Below are 19,588 nucleotides of genomic sequence, written 5' to 3' on the forward strand. Positions count from 1 at the left end.
GAGAATTTTGGGACCTATTGGACCAGACCATAGATAACATCCCCAAACACCATATAAAATTATTAATAGGCGACTTCAACGCTCAACTAGGCAGAGAAAGAAAATACCGTGACATCATCGGAAAATGGCCAGCACACAAGAAAACAAATAAAAATGGAGAGAGACTAGTTGACCTGTGTAGAAACCATAATTTAATCTCAAAATCTACATGTTTTAAGAGGAAACCTCAAAAACTCAAAACATGGAAACACCCTGACTACACTAAAGGAGAATGGCAACTGGACCACGTCTGCATGGACAAATACCACCACAAAGAGATCTATAACGTCAAAGTCCTCCGAGGAATAGACACAGGTTCAGATCACTACGTAGTTAAAATTTAAATTAAACTCACTCCCCAGAGGAGACAACAAAAGCAAGCCCTTAAAACTAAAAGAAAAATAGATCCTACCCAGCTAATCAACAACAAAAATTACCAGAAAGCAACTGAAAAAATAAAAATCACAGACAAACTTGAAGACTTAGTACACAACCTTAAACAAATTGCAGAAGACCTAGCTCCAATTAAACCATGTAAAAAACACCAATGGTGGAACAGTGAATGTGATGAAACAGTGGAGAAAAGACATCAGGCATGGCTATTACATCAGTCCCAAAAGACAGAAATATCCTATCAAAAGCTAGTAAAACAGAGAAAAGAAACTACCCAAGTCTTAAGAAGAATAAAAAGACAACATCATAAGGACACCCTGCAGTTAATTGAAGAACAGTTCAGTAAAACTAAATCAAGGGACTACTACAAAACCTTCAGAAAGCAGCTCCAACAATATGAATCCCCGACCCTACTGATGAAGGATGAAGATGGTAAGCTGGCCCATAACAATAAAGACAATGCAGAAATTCTGCCTAACATTTCAACAAGCTTTTAAATTGTGAGGAACCTACAGAACTCCTTCATTTGGACACCAACACCCCGATAAAAACATCACCAGAAAACATCAATCCCCCCACAATGAAGGAAGTCTACCAAGCTCTGAATAAATTAAAAAACTACAAAGCGCCAGGAGAAGATCAGACCTTTGCGGAAATCTGGAAATATGCAGGAACCTCAGCAAAAGTTGCCCTCCATCAACAACTTGTCTCTATCTGGATTAAAGAAGAACTACCAGAACACTGGACAACAGCCCTCATTCATCCTCTGCACAAAAAAGGGGACAAAACCAACCCTACTAACTACAGGGGAATCTCTCTCCTAGACATAACATACAAAATATTTTCAATAATCATCCTTAATAGGATAAGTTTACAACTTGAGAAAGAACTAGGAGAATATCAAGGAGGTTTCAGACCCTGGAGGAGCTGTCCTGATCAGATCATGAGTCTTAAGTTGATAATGGACTATAACAGGAGAAGAAACAGAGATATGGTGATAACATTTGTACATTTCAAGAAAGCTTATGATTGCATCCATAGAGAATCTCTGTTTAAAATTTTAAGACACCTAGGAATACACCCCAAATTAATAAACATGATAAAATTGACTCTCACCAATACCAAGTCAAAAGTGAAGTTCAGGGGTGAAACATCAGACATTTGAAATTAAAACTGGACTACGGCAGGGAGATGGGCTCTCACCACTATTATTTAACTGTGCTCTAGAAATGGTAATGAGGGAATGGTTTAGAAAATGTCCCCCCAAAATAAAGATTGGCCGAAAAATCAAAACAAATTGCCTGGGTTTTGCTGACGATTTAGCATTACTAGCAGTGGACATAAAAGAAGCAAAAACCCAGATATCAGAACTTCAAAACATTGCAAATAAAATTGGCCTCAAAATATCATTTGAAAAAACAGAAATTATGCCCCAAAAACCAACACAGCTAAAAGAAGTCACCATAAATGGTAATAAAATCAAAATAGTAACTCAGTTTAAATATCTTGGAGAAGTAATAACACATAACTTAAATGAAAAAATCTCAATCCAAGTAAGAACAAATAGATTAGCTAAAGCACAAAAATTAACATGGGATATCTACAAAAAGAAATGTCTATCAATAAATACAAAAATAAAACACTACAACACAGTTATAAAACCGGAAGCTACATATGCAGCAGAAACACTCTTTTACCTGAATAAACAATCAAAGACTGACAGACTTCAGAAAATTGAAAGGAGGATTGGAAGAACCTGTATCAACAAAAAATATCAGAAAGATGGACAGTGGTGGTTAATACCTAACAAAGTCGTGTACAAAGAGCTAGAACCCATTACAGATACTATGCGTAAGAGGAGACTGGGATTCTTTGGACATATCATGAGGATGCAGGACTCGAGACTTCTGAAACAACTAGTACAACACAATCTCGTCTCAAAAAATACCACAACAGGATGTAAATGGATCAGAGAAGTAAGAGAGGATCTGAAGGAAATAGGCCTTACAACAGAAGACACCAAAACTAAGATAAAATTGAATACAAAACTCAAGAATACAAACCTCCGCTTTACCCTTACACAAAACAAACCAACAACACGCACATTTTCAACTGAGGAAAGGGCACGAAGATCGGAGCGTCTGAAGAAGTACTGGGAGGACCGCAAAGCCCGAACAATCCCTTCAAAGACACCTGAACGACGGACTGACTAAAGTGATCCTATGTGGTCATAAAAGAAGAAGAAGAAAATATCAAAGCCATTTCTTGACAGTGCTGATGAAGTTATTTTATTATTATTATTAATTATATACAGTCGTATCAGCACAAACTTTATTAAAACATAACCGGTTTCCGGACACTAAGGTCCATCATCAGTGTTAAAATTTAAATTTAATTTCACATTTATGGGAAATCCTGGTATGAGGGTTGGATTACTACCAGAGATGAGTACGATTGACTATTTTAAACTGCTTCTAACGGATAAAGTTGTAAATTTGATACTGACCAAAAAAAAAATTTGTATGCTAAAAGTGCATTGAAAAACTTGTAAATAAATCTCCGCATTTCTTATGTGAAATTTAAATTTTAACACTGGTGATGGTTATGTACAAAAACCGGTTATGTTTGAATAAAGTGTGTGCTGATACAACTGTATATAATTATTAATAATAATAATAATAATAACTGCATCAGCACTGTCAAGAAATGGCTTTGATATTTTATAATGATTATAGTTCGTCATTCACTGGTCGAGAAGCATCCAAAGCCTTTAAATTTAGGAACACAAAATTGAAAATATTAACCATCAATGAGGACATTAAGTCCAACCACGAATGCTTAAAGCATAATTTAACACCTAATTTTGTTAATCCGAAAAACAACAACACATCAATATCTTGTCAACGAGCTGTCAAAATAGCACGGACAACATGGTTAAAAAGTGAAATCAAGATCCTACATGCAAAGAAGGACCAATTAAATGAAGAAGCGTTTCACCTTCAACTTCAACTTATGAACACATAGAATAAACTGGAATGGACATGTCCCGCAACACACATTCACAAATACATAAGAATTAGACTTGAGAAAAAACGAAAAACAATTCAGAACAAATTAAGTAAACTTAAGAACAAACACATGTGTGATGGTTTTAATGATTTGATTGAGCACAAATTTTGTGAACCTGTTGTCAACATTTCGGACACACCTTTAACCCAAAATGAAACCAACCTATTAAAACTAGGTCACAAACACAATCTTAAACAAAACCTTAATAATGCTACATTAAAACAACTAATAACAGGGACTGAATCAGCTATCCAAAAAGTCCCTGACAATAAAAAAAGAAACTGTAAGACACTTAGTAGCAAATGAAATTGAAAACATAAAAAACAAACCAACTAAAGAAACAAAGAAAGTAATACACAACAAAAACTAATAACTAATCTAAAAACTAAAATAAAAAATAATAACTTGATTGTAACTAAAGCTGATAAGGGTAACGTCACAGTTATCATAAATAAAGATGACTACATCCAAAAAACAATTGATTTCATAGAAACAAACGGCATAAAGGAAATAAAGAAGGACCCCACCATGAATTTAAACACAAAAATAAAAGAAACCCTAAAGGACACACAGTTCATAATAAACGAAAAAGAGAAACAAAAATCAGTCCCAATGAAACCAAGGTGCCCAACTTAAAAGTCTCTCCCAAAAATCCACAAAGAGAATTACCCTGTTAGACCTATAATTAATTGTTGAAACAGCCCCACATTTCAATTATCTAAATTTTTGCTTAAACACCTACAAAACCACATCACACTAGAAAACAGCAATTCAATATCGAATTCTTTGGAAGCTATTTTCAAAATACAATCAACAGAAATAAACGAAGAAACTGTAATGGTATCATATGACATGACCAACATGTATTCCAACATTCCTACCAAAGAGACTATAGACTTAATAGAAGAAAATTTAAAGAATCAAGACAGACTAAGTCACATAGAAATTAACGAAACGATAAACTCATTAACTCTAATACTAGAAAATTACTTTACATTCAACGGGAAGTATTACCAGCGAAACACAGGTTTACCAATGGGGGGGTCCACTATCAGGTTTCTTAGCCAATATTTATTTAAATAATCTTGAGAAAACCATCTTGAACACACATCAGAAAGAAATAAAATTATGGGTCCGTTTTGTTGACGACACGGTAGTATTTTTAAATGGAGACCTCATTACTCCCGAAACATTTCTGGGTTGTTTGAATTTGCTTGACAGCAACATTAAATTCACTATGGAGAAAGAAATCGATAAAAAGCTAAATTTCTTGGACCTCACATTAACAAAAACCAACAATAGGATAGATTTCGATATTTTTACGAAAGCCACACAGGCCATCACCACCATCAATAGAAATTCCAACCACCCAGGAACTCACAAACAAGCAGCTTACAACAGCTACATTAATAGATTATTAAAACTTCCCCTGAGTAATGAAAACAAACTGAAAGAAATTAGAATAATAAAACAAATTGCTGAAGCAAATGGCTACAACCCAGAAATGCTAGACAATATTATACGTAAGACAGAAAACGGAGAAAAAAAGAAAAACCATGAGAAAAGAAAGAAAATCCATGAACGTAATCAATTTGTAACTTTTACATATTTTGGAAGTCAATTTTTTTTAAATCGTGAATATATTTAAGAAATTTCAACTTAAAACAGCTTTTCGAACAAGAAATAAAATATCAGAACATATATATAATGCACATAGTGTCAATAAAAAAGATATATATATACCAATTCGGGAGTATACAGGCTCACTTGTGATGACTGTAAAATGTTTTATATAGGAAGAACTGGGCGAACCTTTAATCAAAGATATCAAGAACATTTCAAGGCAATAAAGTACAACAAATATTCAGCTTTTGCGGAACACATTTACAACAATAACCACAGCTTTTTAGGGATCGAAAAGGATATGAAGTTAATTTTTAAGGGTAATTATAGATTTGAATTAAATACACGTGAAAACATTGAGATATTTTTGGCGCAGACAAGGGAACCAGATAAAATTTTAAATGAAAGAGTCGCAAGCAATTTTGTTTACAATCTTGAGTTGACGTAACATCAGGTGCTTCCAACGAAACCTTGAGGTGACATAACATGCGCTTGCAGCGCGGTTCAGTAGTTAAAGCTGAACATTTGTCAGTACTCAACCAACAGCCTAAGCACGAGGAAAAGCCAGGCCTTCCTATGGTATGTCCATACCTTTTACAACAACATTGTAAGTTTATATGTATTATTTTCATACTTTTACACTTGTTTTTTCTTTTTCTTACTTTTACAGTTGATGTCAACAGGGCTACATTTCAAACTCATTTTAACTCATTTTGATGACACACTTATGTGAAATTAAATTTAAATTTTAACACTGATGATGGACCTTAGTGTCTAACAACCAGTTATCTTTTAATAAAGAGTGTGCTGATATGACTGTATATAATTAATAATAATAAAAAAATAAATTTACAATACCAATATAAATGGTCCATTATTGGACATTATAAATTCTCCAGCTAACTCATTTTTGGTTGCCAGCGTTTTGCGCTCGTGTGAGGGGTAAGCAGCATGCAATATGAAACAAGTAATGTCTTGTACACAAGTGAGGCAGGGTAGAAGGCAGTATCGTTGTTTGAGACCGTGGGAAACCAGAAGCAACATTATTCACTGGATTAGCCAGTTTATAGGGCATCCACTATAATAATAATAATAATAATAATAATAATAATAATAATAATAATAATAATAATAATAATAATAATAATATGAAAAGGCTGAGTTATAAAATGAAGAAAAAATTATGATATGGTTCAGATATCATATAGATTAATCACAAATGAAAGGAAAGAGAAGCTGAAGGAAGAGGACTCACTGCAGCCTGTGACTAGGTTTCGATTTGACATCAACCTACTGAAAAGAGCACCTCCCATTCCAGTGAACATGAACCCCAAAGTAACTTTCAAAAGTATTGCCGAATATGCCTCCGTGTGGATGACAAGCAGTGGTGTTGCATATTATTCTTGAATTTGAAGAAATACCTTTCTAAATGTCTCATTTCCCATAGCCGTAACACTGGTAACATGTTTCTGACTAATCCTGTATCTCTCTTTCTAAACTCATTTTTAGAAGTCATTTATCTACAAGTATGAAGGATGAGTTCTCCACCTAATCAATACTTTATTTTACTTACAGTAGTGTCAGTATTATTTACATAAAAAGACAGTACTGGTCTCGACCTGTAAATAGGTCATCTTCAGCTGCTAGAGAACCTACTTAATAGCGATTGTACAGAGTAAATACTACTAAAATTAAAAATTAAACAAGGATGCCATTAAATAAACATGAATGCCACTATTCTAAAATTACTGAATGTTAGGATATATACATATGGTACAGTTTTGGGGTTAAGGGGCTATTTCCCTGGTTCTATGATTTCTACATATTTCAAAAATTACACTTACTGAGCTTGGAATTGGATACAGTTCTTAGAGTTTATCAAGAATCACCGACATTCAGGTGTCAAGTTATCTGTGTTAAATGCCAATATTATGTCCAACGATTTATGAGATGTTTAAAGTGCACTGTTGTGCCAAAAATAGGCGGGGGCATCGTGATCCTTAGAATAAGAGGTTCAGCAACCAATTCACAGACACATAGCAAATAGAACTTTTATAATATGTAGTAATCATGGGGCCAGTTTAAAACCCTTCAACCCCAAAACTGTACCATATGTATATATCTTAATGTTAAGTATTGTTTTAGAATAGTGGCACTCACTAACATATTTTTCAGCAGTGATATAAACTGAGTATAAGCTATGTGTCTGTGAACTGGTTGCTGAACTTCTTCTAAGGATCATGACGCCCCCGCATGTTTTCAGCACAACAATGCACTTTAAACATCTCATAAATCGTTGGACATAATATTGGCATTTAACACAGATAACTTGACACCTGAATGTCGGTGATTCTTGATAAACTCTAAGAACTGTATCCAATTCCAATCTCAGTAAGTGTAATTTTTGAAACATGTAGAAATCATAGGGCCAGGGAAATAGCCCCTTAACCCCAAAACTGTACCATATGTATATATCCTAACATTCAATAATTTTAGAATAGTGTCATCATCTTTATTTAATGGCATCCTTGTTTAATTTTTAATTTTAGTAGTATTTACTCTGTACAGTTGCTATTAAGCAGGTTCTCTAGCAGCTGAAGATGACCTATTTACAGGTCAAAATCGGTACCGTCTTTTTATGTAAATAATACTGACACTATGTAAAATGAAGTATTGATTAGGTGGAGAACTCATCCTTCATACTTGAACTATCAATCTGGAACATGAAACTAATAGATTACAGTAAGTCATTTATCTACAAAAACAGAACACAGAATGAAGGACTGGACCAGAATGATATCTGATTGACTTACATTTCCAAAACACTCTTAAGCTGTTCTAATTTTCCTTGTTTCTCTTCAATTTCTGGATCTGCAGCACGGTGCTGGATTTCACTTAGCAGAGAACGGGCTATATCCAGGATTTCCTGTAACTGCTTAGGCCGCTTTAGTTTTACGTGACCATCCTTATATCCATCATACTTCTCAAAAATCTCAAAGAATCTAAAACAACATACATATTTCAAATGATTAACTTATTGACATTTTAACAAGACACATTATACAAGTAATTTAACAAGACACATTAGATCACTAAGAGTACAAAGCTAAACACAAACTGACACGAGTTGTAACGTTCTGCTTCCTTCGCCCGTATTGATAGACATCATAATCTTTTGGGTTTTTGCTGTGTCAAAGGAAACAAAGATAAATTTTCTACGAAGGTCGAGTCATAAGTCATGGCAACTATTTTTTTTTCTCGCAAACATGAGACAACACGGAAAATCTAAGATATGCATTTGGAAACGTACGGTATGTACTTGCGTATGATGCCACTGGATGGTGTACGTAAACAACAGTGTGGGTCTAAGCATGCCCCCAAGTTCAGTGTGTGAGTGAGAGCATCACATAATGGAAGTCAACAAGCAGGAGCAACGATCGTACGAGGACCATCCGGAAGTAGTACCCGTTAGTGCCGCATGAAGTGCTGACGACTCTGGTAGCCGCTGGGCAAGGTCAACCGCATCAGTGGCTTGTCTGCCTGCTCTGTGTGAGGTTGCCAGATGCTAGCATTGCCTGTGATTGTTTAAACAAATTGAGAACCCCGCCAGTTGTGAACTGAGGTCCGTGATTAAATTTCTTAATGCACGAAACGTTCGACCTTGTGATATTCATCGCCAATTAACGGAGGTGTATGGAGACAACCTGATGGATGAGTCGTCTGTTCGGCGCTGGTATCGCAACTTCAACCTGGGGAGGGGGAATACACACGATGAGGAGCGTTAGGGAGACCACCTGTCATTACAGACCAATTGCTGAGCGCAGTAGACGAATGCGTGAGGAACGATCGGTGCATCACAACTGATGAACTCTGAACATTTTCCTAATGTGTCTCGAACAATAATTGTTCATGAAATTGTCAAAGACCATCTGCATTATTCAAAAATCTGTGCAAGGTGGGTCCCTCGCATGCTTGCAGAGGAGCACTAAACCAAGCGTATGGCTGCAGCACTGACGTTTCTGGAACGTTATTCCGATGAAGGGGACTCTTTCCTGACTTGCATCATTACTGGGGACGAAACATGGGTTTGTTATGCATCACCTGAGAGTAAACGACAGTCGATGGAGTGGCATCATGCTCATTCACCAACCAAACCAAAAAAATTCAAGACAGTTCTGTCCACCAGGAAACTCATGGCAACCATTGATTTTATGGCCCATGGAGACCATCATCGTCATCATCATCATCATCAGTTTTCCACTCCAGTTGCCCGGGTGTGGTTTACGAGCACTCTCCACTTCTGTCTGTCCATGTACCACTCTTCTCTCAAGACGACATCCCAGCTGACTCCTCTTGTTCCCATGTCCTCTTTCACTTGGTCCAGCCATCTCTTCCTAGGTCTTCCTACCGGTCGTTTTCCGGCCACGACTGTGTGTAACCATTGTTTTGCTGTCCTTCCATCGTCCAATCGTTTGACATGGCCAAACAATTTCAAACGGGCCCTTGTCACTTTTTCATTCGGGGATGGGTACTCACCAGCTTCCTCCCTTATTCTTTCATTCCTTACCCTGTCCCTTTTTGTCTTCTGTACCATAGTACGTAGGAACTTCATTTCTGCGGCTTGTAGTTTGCTATCCACTTGTTGGGTTGTTATGCAGGTTTCTAGGCCATATGTTAGTATGATGCCTTTGCTGGCAGGACCTAGTGTTTACAGTGCACTATGTCTTCTGGTATAGGCTAGAGCAATTTTGTAACTTTCATAGATCTGTCTCTGTCTTATCCTTGGCTTTGACAATATGAAAGTGACTGAGGTATGAGCGATGCTAGTAACGCCATTCCTTATGCAGCCAGTCCCTGGTATGAACGGTGTGAAAATGTTGCTCATAGGGTCGATTGGTGTATGCATTTCAGTGGGCTTGGCAGACTGATATGTAATAGCAACTCTGGCTCAATGAGGAAAGCAACGGGAAACTACCTCACTCATTTCCCTAGTACGCCTCTTCAGTGATGCCTAGGCCATCTATGACAGCTGACAGCAGAGCTGTTGAGGGTCCCACCAGCGGCATCGCTGACGGACTGAACATACATACATACATGTTAGTATGGGGGTGAAGTATGATTGGAATAGAATCTGCTTTGATCTTAAGGGAACTTGTTTGTTCCAGAGGAGGTTCCGAACTTGATGGTAAAACTGAGCTGATTTTTGAATGCGGTTGTTAATCTCATGCTGTATTCTGTTATCACTTGAAATGATGCACCCAAGATATTTATATTGGTCTACTGTTTCCAGCTGTTTACCTTCCAGCATTTTTTTCCTTTCTTCTTCAGCCTGTTGACAGACATAGTAACAGTTTTCGATTTATTTATTGTTAATCCGTGTGCTTTCAAATGTTCATTCCAGGTGTTCAGCCTCTCTTGGACTTCCTTCTCTGTATTTCCCCAAATTACTACATCATCTGCAAATGCAAATGCATTGATGTCCATATTGTTCTTCTGTTTAATTTCTTTCATGACTTCATCCATGACAGTGATAAAAAGTAAGGATGAAAGGGTACTGCCTTGTTGCACTCCTTTAGTGGTTTGGAACCAATCAGAATTACCGTTTCCTATCTGTATGCAACTGCAGCAGTCTTCGTAAAGCATTTTAACTCTCTGGATAAGACCTTTGGGTACATTTTTCTTTCAGGTGTCAGGTCAGGAGAGATCCTGCTACCGTATGCGACAGTAGACGGTACTACCTGCGACTGTCTGGCCGAGGGTTGGGCGGCCGATACCAAACCCGACAAACTAGGGGAAGACCAACAGCTACGGGTGGAGGAGTTTCCCCTAGAAGGTTTGATGTGACCCTTGTGTAGGAAATGACACATAAATTCATCAGCTGCTGCCTTGCAGTGAGGTAGGGGACTGCCAAAGGCTAAGGGAGAATACCCCTGACAGAAAATCCCCAGCAGTGTTAGGCTTAGCAAGTCAACTGAAGGGTTATATCGATTGCTTTCAACTACAAAACGAGCCCATGGAGACACAATTCATGCTAATGCGTATTGTGAAACATTAAAGAAATGACGGCGGGCAATACAAAATCAATGGCGAGGTCTATTGTCGACAGGCGTCATTCTCCTTCATGACAATGCCAGGCCTCATGCAGCTGCGATAACACAACTTTTGCAGCAATTCAAGTGGGAAACCTTCGACCATCCCCATATAGCCCGGACTTGGCCCCTTCGGATTTTCATCTCTTTACGATGCTTAAAGACTTTCTGGCGGGAAAAAGATTTGACAGCGATGAAGAACTTAAACGAGCCGTGACTACGTATTTCAATACACTGGTGGCGGAGGACTATGACGCTGGAATACAAAAACTCGTCCCGTGTTATGACAAATGCCTAAATTTGCTTGGAGATTATGTGGAGAAGTAGTGTAAAGTATGGTCTTTCCAATAAAAATGTGTATATTTGTTAATATTTACTCCTGTGTCTTTATTGCGCAAACGGGTACCACTTTCCGGATGGCTTTCGTACATTAAAATACCAGTTCTCTGCGGCAGAAATGCACGCCAATGCCACGCAGAGCTGCGGGAAGCCTTAGGTGTGCATGCCATGCCCTACAGAACAGTGGCGAGGTGGGTGGGGATGTTCAAACGGGGTAGAGTATCAACTGCCATAGTTCAGTATCACTTACAACGGTGGGGAAAGGAGGTTCTTCCACACCCGTCTTATTCACCTGATCTGAGCCCATGTGACTATGATCTAATCCCCAAAGTCAAGAAGCCATTACGTGGACAACGATTTGCTAACAAAGAGGACAATGTAACAGCATTTCGGAGAGAGGTGTCACACGTTAGCGATACACATGCAGCGAATGGTATTCAGCCCAATGTGGTCGAAACATACAGATCCAAAATGAAATTGATTTCATGCAAAAATAGAAAGCAAACGAATTCATACACTTGTAAAATTATTAAATAAATAATGGATTGCACCAGGTACGACAGCAAAATGTTCTGTATATTAAAAAATATGAGAAAATAAAATGCGTACCAATTCAACTAATAAAGGCTAGAATATATTGGGTGGTTCACCAGCCCCTTGCAATTTAGTTTCTTTCTTTTTTTTTTTTTTTTTTTTTTTTTTTTTTTTTTTTTTTTTTTTTTTTTTTTTTTTGCTAGGGGCTTTACGTCGCACCGACACAGATAGGTCTTATGGCGACGATGGGATGGGAAAGGCCTAGGAGTTGGAAGGAAGCGGCCGTGGCCTTAAGGTACAGCCCCAGCATTTGCCTGGTGTGAAAATGGGAAACCACGGAAAACCATCTTCAGGGCTGCCGACAGTGGGATTCGAACCTACTATCTCCCGGATGCAAGCTCACAGCCGCGCGCCTCTACGCGCACGGCCAACTCGCCCGGTGCAATTTAGTTTTATGTATCCTGCCACATTTACAACTCTGAAATACATTGGTCCCTCTCCCAGAACCGTGGTAATATAACGAGATGTATGGTTACAGGGTAAAAAAACAGCACAAATTGTGCCACAATTCATTCATTGTGAGTACCATGAATGAACCAGTAAAATGAGCACAGATATGAAGAATGTGTACCTTATAACACGACGTGCACACACAGACCAAGAACAGGAATTGTATAAGCTGGACACTTCATGCTGGATGTCAAGACTCGCAGTAGCTCACTTGGCATGGGCATGGTGCGAGTTGTGATAGTGGACGATGCTCGAAGGTTTGAAACAGATGCTGATGAAACATGTTTTTCACACCTAAATATAAAATCCTCCAGCAAGCTCTGACAAAGTATGAAAGCAATTAGAGGCAGGTAGGAAGACAGGCTAATCCTTACCACCAAAAGAAGGCCATTTTGCTTTGGCCGAGCTCGAACTGAGTAACACACCTGACCGCGAGGAAGGGCTGAGTAAGTGTCAGTTAATCCCCAAGCACAAAACTGAGCAACAAGAGGGTTATCTTAACCCACTCAACTCATCTGATGTGGTGATCATGCGAGCACTGGCCAGGCCTTAAAATCAAATGACGAGACATTCATGCGCCACATCGAGTCGTATGTACTAGCTTACATTATCACCGTGCAAGGGTTTCCTTTCTGCGAACTTCCATGAAGAGAACAGGAATGTGGCTTGTTTACAGCTCTCATTCTAAGAATTTCCACTGTTATTTATTGCCTAATTGTAGCCTCCAAAAGCACAAATATTTCATCAAATGTCTGTCATTCTCCTAGCCATGGTTCCAGGCATAGTAGGCAAATGACACCAATGCTATTGCTTAGTTAATTGAAAGTGTTTTAGATTCGAAGGACAATGCTGCCAATTATAATAACGCTGAAGAGGAGATTTTAAGTGAAAATGACAGTTCATCTGATACGAGTAACTGTGAAATCATACGTAAAGCCCCATGTGCAAAACCAAAACATAGTGAGTAGGTGTGAGTTAGTATTAGTGAGAATTAAGCAAGTATTCATCACTTTATAGGTTCTCCAAAGGTATCAAGAGAACTGCCAGACAAGTATTTAAAAACTTCTGTATCAAAGTTGTATGTACTTTTTGGAGTTTATTGTACCCATCGTTTCCCACACTGCACGCAAAACAAATATTTATACTATGGAAAAATATATGATCCACATGGAAAAAGAAGCTAATAAGTGGTTTGACACTAATGAGGATGAAATTAAGGCCTACTTTGCCCTCTGCATTCTAGTGTTCCAGATTCGTAAGCCTCGCATATTGGAGCAAAGGTAAATGTATTGGGGATCCAATTTTTCGAGAGACAAAGAGTAGTGTGAAGTGCCTCTGCATATAGGTACCTGAATGTTTCAAGATTTATAATGCAAAATCTTCGTCCTAACGTCATTGCTGTTGAGTACAATTATTTTGAATGCTTCACTGAAAACTGTGCATGAAAATTCTGGTTGCTGTTCCATTTATGGCATTAATTTCAGAGCGGCGCACAGTAGTTCTGACCGAGTGGCTTACTAATGATGAGGACGATTTAAATCTGATTTCTAAGCGAGGGCGTGGGACCATCAAACCTGAAGCGACTGGGTTAAGAATGCAGAAATTCCAGTATAGAGACATGTCATGTGAGTTTCCACATCCTAACTTGTACATGTTTGGAAAGAACTTAAGAGAAGTACAAACTGACATCAAAATCAAATCAAAATCTCTTTATTTGCAAATGAGGTGTCTACCTCGGTGGCAAATGGTACACTAAAATACATTATTGTCAAGCACTAAATATTAAATTAACAAGAGAAGAAAATTTTCCTATAATACAATATTATACAATTTACGCTAACAATGTTTTCTCTTAAACACACAGCTCATCCTTAATAAATTCATATTGTTTACAAAATTCTACTTATAATATCTCCTGTACTACTTACAAAATATAGTCAACTGATATACAGTATGTGGAATTACTTCAAATGATACTATACAACTGGTATAAGATTAATATTTACATTGCATTTATTTAATTACTTTTTTTTTTTTTTTTTTACCCGTTCTGGATCCTAAGTAGCATAATGACCTGCTGCGTCTTAACCAGAGCCCCTTTTGCCACCACATATATTTAGAATTAATAGTTCTGTAGTGGTAGACAAAACCACGAAGGAGCTGGTTCATCCTCTTTTCTGAAATGCTCACCAAAAACAGTGAGGAGCTACAATGAATTTTTGCACCCCTTGAGACGAACCTACATAAAAGTTGAAATTTCAGTGAAGGTTCCACCTTTTCAATACAAAGCGTATGTTGTACAGGATAGTATTTACAACATGTTCTTATTCAAGGGACCGGTTTCGACACATTTCTGAAGCATCATCAGCCTAAATTACAAAACAAACAAGATTCATAATAGGTTATGGTAACAATGTATAAACATAGTGACACGTAAAAAAAATTTTGACAACAGTTTCAGATTTAAAAATTGAGGGTTTTATAGAATGTTTAGCGTGTTTTTGCAACGAGTGTGAACACGTAAAAGTCTTGTGTGAATGTCGTACATTCAAGTGTGGCGATATATATATATTTTTACAAAACGTTAATCATGTAATAGTGTTCTTTGGATGAGGCACTTTCAGGTGCTAGGTTGAGGATGTGATAAAAACTTGGTGTACACTTGAAAAATTTGTTGGACACACAAAACTACTGCTCTGTGTGGTGTTACTTCAGGACCAAATAGCAGTGCTGCTGTTGTACTCAGCAACGTCTTTCAATACATTTGTTACAGGTATGTAATTAGGTGGAATGCTCTTTAACTGTGGGCTAAGGTTTCTCAGTTCAACATGGAATTGTGAAGCCTGATGAATAAAAGAAAAAAAAAAAACCTATTTTAGATACAAGGGCTTAATGGGCCAAGGCAAAAGAATGATCTGTGTGGTTAAATGTAAAGCTCACCTTGCTCAGCGTGCTGTGTAGTTTACCATGTGGAGAGGGGATGCAAACTCTGGCCAGAGCAGGTAATTGGGAGTGGGGAGGGAAGGGGAGGGATAACGGGAGAGGGAGGGGCTTAAGGCGGATCAGGGGGGCAATATGGTGGGGGCTTTTAGCGTGATAGGGTATTGCACATAACGTGAAATATCGAACGCCTGTTTGAAACTCTGATGTTTCTATATAATTTAATTAAAAAGTTGAAGATGTTAGCTTTTTCTGAAATTTCCTTGAGGTTGAAGTTGGGATTAAAAGACTGGTCTAAATGAATAAACCAGTTCTCTCGTAACATCAATTTCTGAGAATTTCTGTCCTGATCTATAGTGTTGAAGCTATGATTTGAATCGTGAATATGTTGACCAACTGCCGCAAACCTGTTGTATTTGATGGCATTAATATGTTCCATATATCTAATTTTAAAGTTCCTTTCGGTCTATCCGATGTACGAGGAATCATAGTTGTTACATTTGAATCAGTAAACACCTGACTTTAAAAAGATGTTAGTTTTATGTACTGACCTGGCGTTATGCACAATTTCCATATTTCTGTTGTTGGTACAGTATGAGATTTTAGTGTTATGTTTCTTAAAAATATTGACGATACTGTATGTCTTCGTTGAAGGTGAAGGTTGAACAAGTAACAGGGTTGAATCTTTCCTTTGCTAATGTTGACTTTGGTTGGTATTTGAATTTATTGATGTGAACGAATTATTGTATCCATTGAATTTGGCAATGGAGAGGATAATGTTTAATTCTTTGTTTAGGTTTTCTTTAGATAACGGTATTTTAAAGGCTCGGTCTACCATGCTGTTATAAGTAGCACACATATGTGGGTTAGGATGTGAAGAATTCTTTCTAATGGTAGTCGCTGTTTGATTGGTTTCCTATATATTTTATAATCTAATGAGGAAGGTAGTCTTTTTATCGTGAGGTCCAAGAGATTTATTGCTTTGTTAGATTCCGATTCCAAGGTAAATTTGATATGGGGTCTAAGTTATTTAGGTTATTAAGATTGGAATTCGCGTCGGCGATTCTATCGTCAAGGAAAGGTATCGTCTACATACCTGGCCCAAAACTGTACATTCATGAACATGTTGTTATTAATAGCCATGTGTTCTAAAGAGTCAATGTATATCTCCGCTAGGATCCCTGAGGCCGGTGACTCCATAGCCAAACCGTCTTGTTGTTACTACTAATTTTAAGATTGTTATGAAGTCTTGAATCTCAATCTTACTAAGTCCACTGTAAGTGCTTAGATTATTTTGGATGGTGGGAAGAAGTTTTTTAGTGTTAATGCTAGGATACATATTAGTTCTATCGAAAGAGTGAAGGGAGTAAAAGGGTTGTGCTTCAAATGTATCTAGTTCTTCAATGAACTCAATGGTATTTCTTACGGATTTAGTAGACAAGAATTTATAATTTTTCTTAAGAAATTTCTGAACAAATTGTGTTAGTTTGTATAACGGGCTAGGTCTGTAATCAATGATGGGGCGGATGGAGACCCCGGTCTTATGGATCTTAGGTAAAGCTTTCACAGTGGGCAGACCGGGGTTCATGCTGGTTAATCTTGTTTTTTCCTGCTCTGTGAATAGACATGTTTTTCAGGGTCTGCTTCAAGAGGCATTGGAGCTGCCGAGTCGTATCATTTTTGACTATAGAAAAGGAACTCTTATTGAAACATTTTTAATTTCTTCGATATATTCGGTTTTTCTCATTACCACAGTCGTGTTCCCTTTGTCTGCTTTGGTGATTACAAGATTACTGTCCTTGGTTTGATAATGTGTTCACGTTCAACAAAAGGTGGTTTATTGTTATTGTTAGTGGAAGTTGGATTTTTTTTAGAAGTGTGGATTTTATTTAATTTTCTTCTCACATCTAAACTAATTTCATCTTGTAATTCTAGGGACATTTTATTAAAGGCTATTTCTGACTCTATAACTAAACTGGAGGCTCCATTAATTTTATTTATATTTGGCCAGTTGTGTTTTGGATCTTTTGCAAGTATCACGTTTTCCTCTTCTCTTAACAGTGTTTTCGACAAGTTCATGACCGAAGGGTGGAATTGTTCGGTTAGATTATCTAGATGGCTATGCTCATCGGCTGCTTTTTTGGTGATCCTACTTCACAATATGTTGAACTTAAGTGTATTAAGTTTCTTGTCTTGTGTAAGTTATTTCCTAGCTATTACTTCAGAGTGTTATTGACTTGGTAAGGAGAATGTCCCATTGGGCTTTTGTGAGTAGGCCTCAAGGTGTGCCTCATAAAGTCGATTATTCGAGAAATATTTTTTTTTCTAATATAAGAATTTAATTTCATTCCTAAGCCAAATTTTGTTTAATTTGAGTTTTCAAATGTTGAGGGGATTTCTTGTGTTTTTTTATGTTTGCTTAGGAAGTTAGGTGTTAAGTTGTGTTTCATACATTGTCTCAAAAGTTGATGTCTTTGCCCAGTTTTGCAATTCTGATTTTGGATTTTGCTTGGTTAGCTTCAACGTTTAAATTGATAAACTTCATTATGGTTCCGTATTGAACTGAGATCACAAAAGTTGAAATATCAGTTAAGGTTCCACCTTTTCAATACAAAGCGTATGTTGTACAGGATAGTGTTCACAATATGTTTTTATTCAAGGGACCAGTTTCAACACATTTCTGATGCGTCATCATCAGCCTAAATTACAAAACAAGATACATAATAGGTTATGATAATGTATAAACATAGTGACACATGGAAAAAAATGAAAAACATTTTGACAACAGTTTTGCATTTAAAAATTGAGGGTTTTATAAAATATTTAGCATGTTTTTGCAACGTGTGTGCACACGTAAAAGTCTTGTGTGAATGTCGTACATTCAAGTGTGGCGATATATATATTTTTTACAAAATGTTAATCATGTAATAGTCTTCTTTGGATGAGGCACTTTCAGGTGCTAGGTTGAGGATGAGATAAAAATTTGGTGTACACTTTAAAAACTTGTTGGACGCATAAAACTACTGCTCTGTGTGGTGTCACTTAAGACCAAATAGCAGTGCTGCTGTTGTACTCAGCAACGTCTTTCAATACATTTGTTACAGGTATGTAATTAGGTGGTATGCTGTTTAACTGTGGGCTAAGGCTTCTCAGTTCAACATGGAATTGTGAAGCCTGATGAATAAAAGAAAAGAAAAAAAACTATTTTAGATACAAGGGCTTAATGGGCCAAGGCAACAGAATGATCTGTGTGGTTAAATGTAGACGGGCTTACCTTGCTCAGCGTGCTGTGTAGTTTACCATGTGGAGAGGAGATGCAAACTCTGGCCAGAGCAGGTAATTGGGAGTGGGGAGGGAAGGGGAGGGATAACAGGAGAGGCAGATCAGAGGAGCAATATGTGTCCAACAAGTTTTTAAAATGTACACCAAGTTTTTATCACATCCTCAACCTAGCACTTGAACGTGCCTCATCCAAAGAAGACTATTACATGATTAACGAGTTGTAAAATATATATATATATATATATTGCCACACTTGAACGTATGACTTTCACACAAGACTTTTACGTGTGCACACACATTGCAAAAACATGCTAAATATTTTATAGATCCCTCAATTTTTAAATGTGAAACTGTTGTCAAATTTTTTCATGTGTCACTATGTTTATTACATTGTTATTATAACCTATTATGCATCTTGTTAGTTTTGTAATTTAGGCTGATGATGACTCTTCAGAAATGTGTCGAATCCGGTCCCTTGAATAAAAACATGTTGTAAACACTATCCTGTACAACATACACTTTGTATTGAAAAGGTGGAACCTTTACTGAAATTTCAACTGTTATGATATCAGTTCAATACGGAACCATAATGAAGTTTATAACTTTAAACGAACCCACGTACCACACTTTGAATACCACTGCTGTAGGTTAAGTGATATGCAGTGTTATAATTTAAATTCTTTCTCCAAGCACAGAAAGTAAATCTCCGTGTATTAAACAGCAAATAAAACTCTAGAATGACGAGTGCTTTTACCACTGTCAATCCATCA

The 19,588-nt window shown here is 37.2% G+C and overlaps 1 protein-coding gene across 11 annotated transcripts in view; it reads right to left on the reverse strand.

Annotated features, from left to right (window-relative positions):
- l(1)G0196 (inositol hexakisphosphate and diphosphoinositol-pentakisphosphate kinase) overlaps positions 1–19,588 on the reverse strand; it is a 543,939-nt gene that overhangs the window by 191,928 nt on the left and 332,423 nt on the right. For all 11 annotated transcript variants that reach the window (XM_067147825.2, XM_067147823.2, XM_067147820.2 and 8 more), the window contains one exon: positions 7,938–8,126. In XM_067147825.2, coding sequence (XP_067003926.1) covers positions 7,938–8,126 — 189 coding nt within the window. The remainder of the gene's footprint in view (positions 1–7,937; positions 8,127–19,588) is intronic.

This window comes from Anabrus simplex, chromosome 5 (assembly GCF_040414725.1).
Source record: "Anabrus simplex isolate iqAnaSimp1 chromosome 5, ASM4041472v1, whole genome shotgun sequence".
Taxonomy (NCBI): domain Eukaryota; kingdom Metazoa; phylum Arthropoda; class Insecta; order Orthoptera; family Tettigoniidae; genus Anabrus; species Anabrus simplex.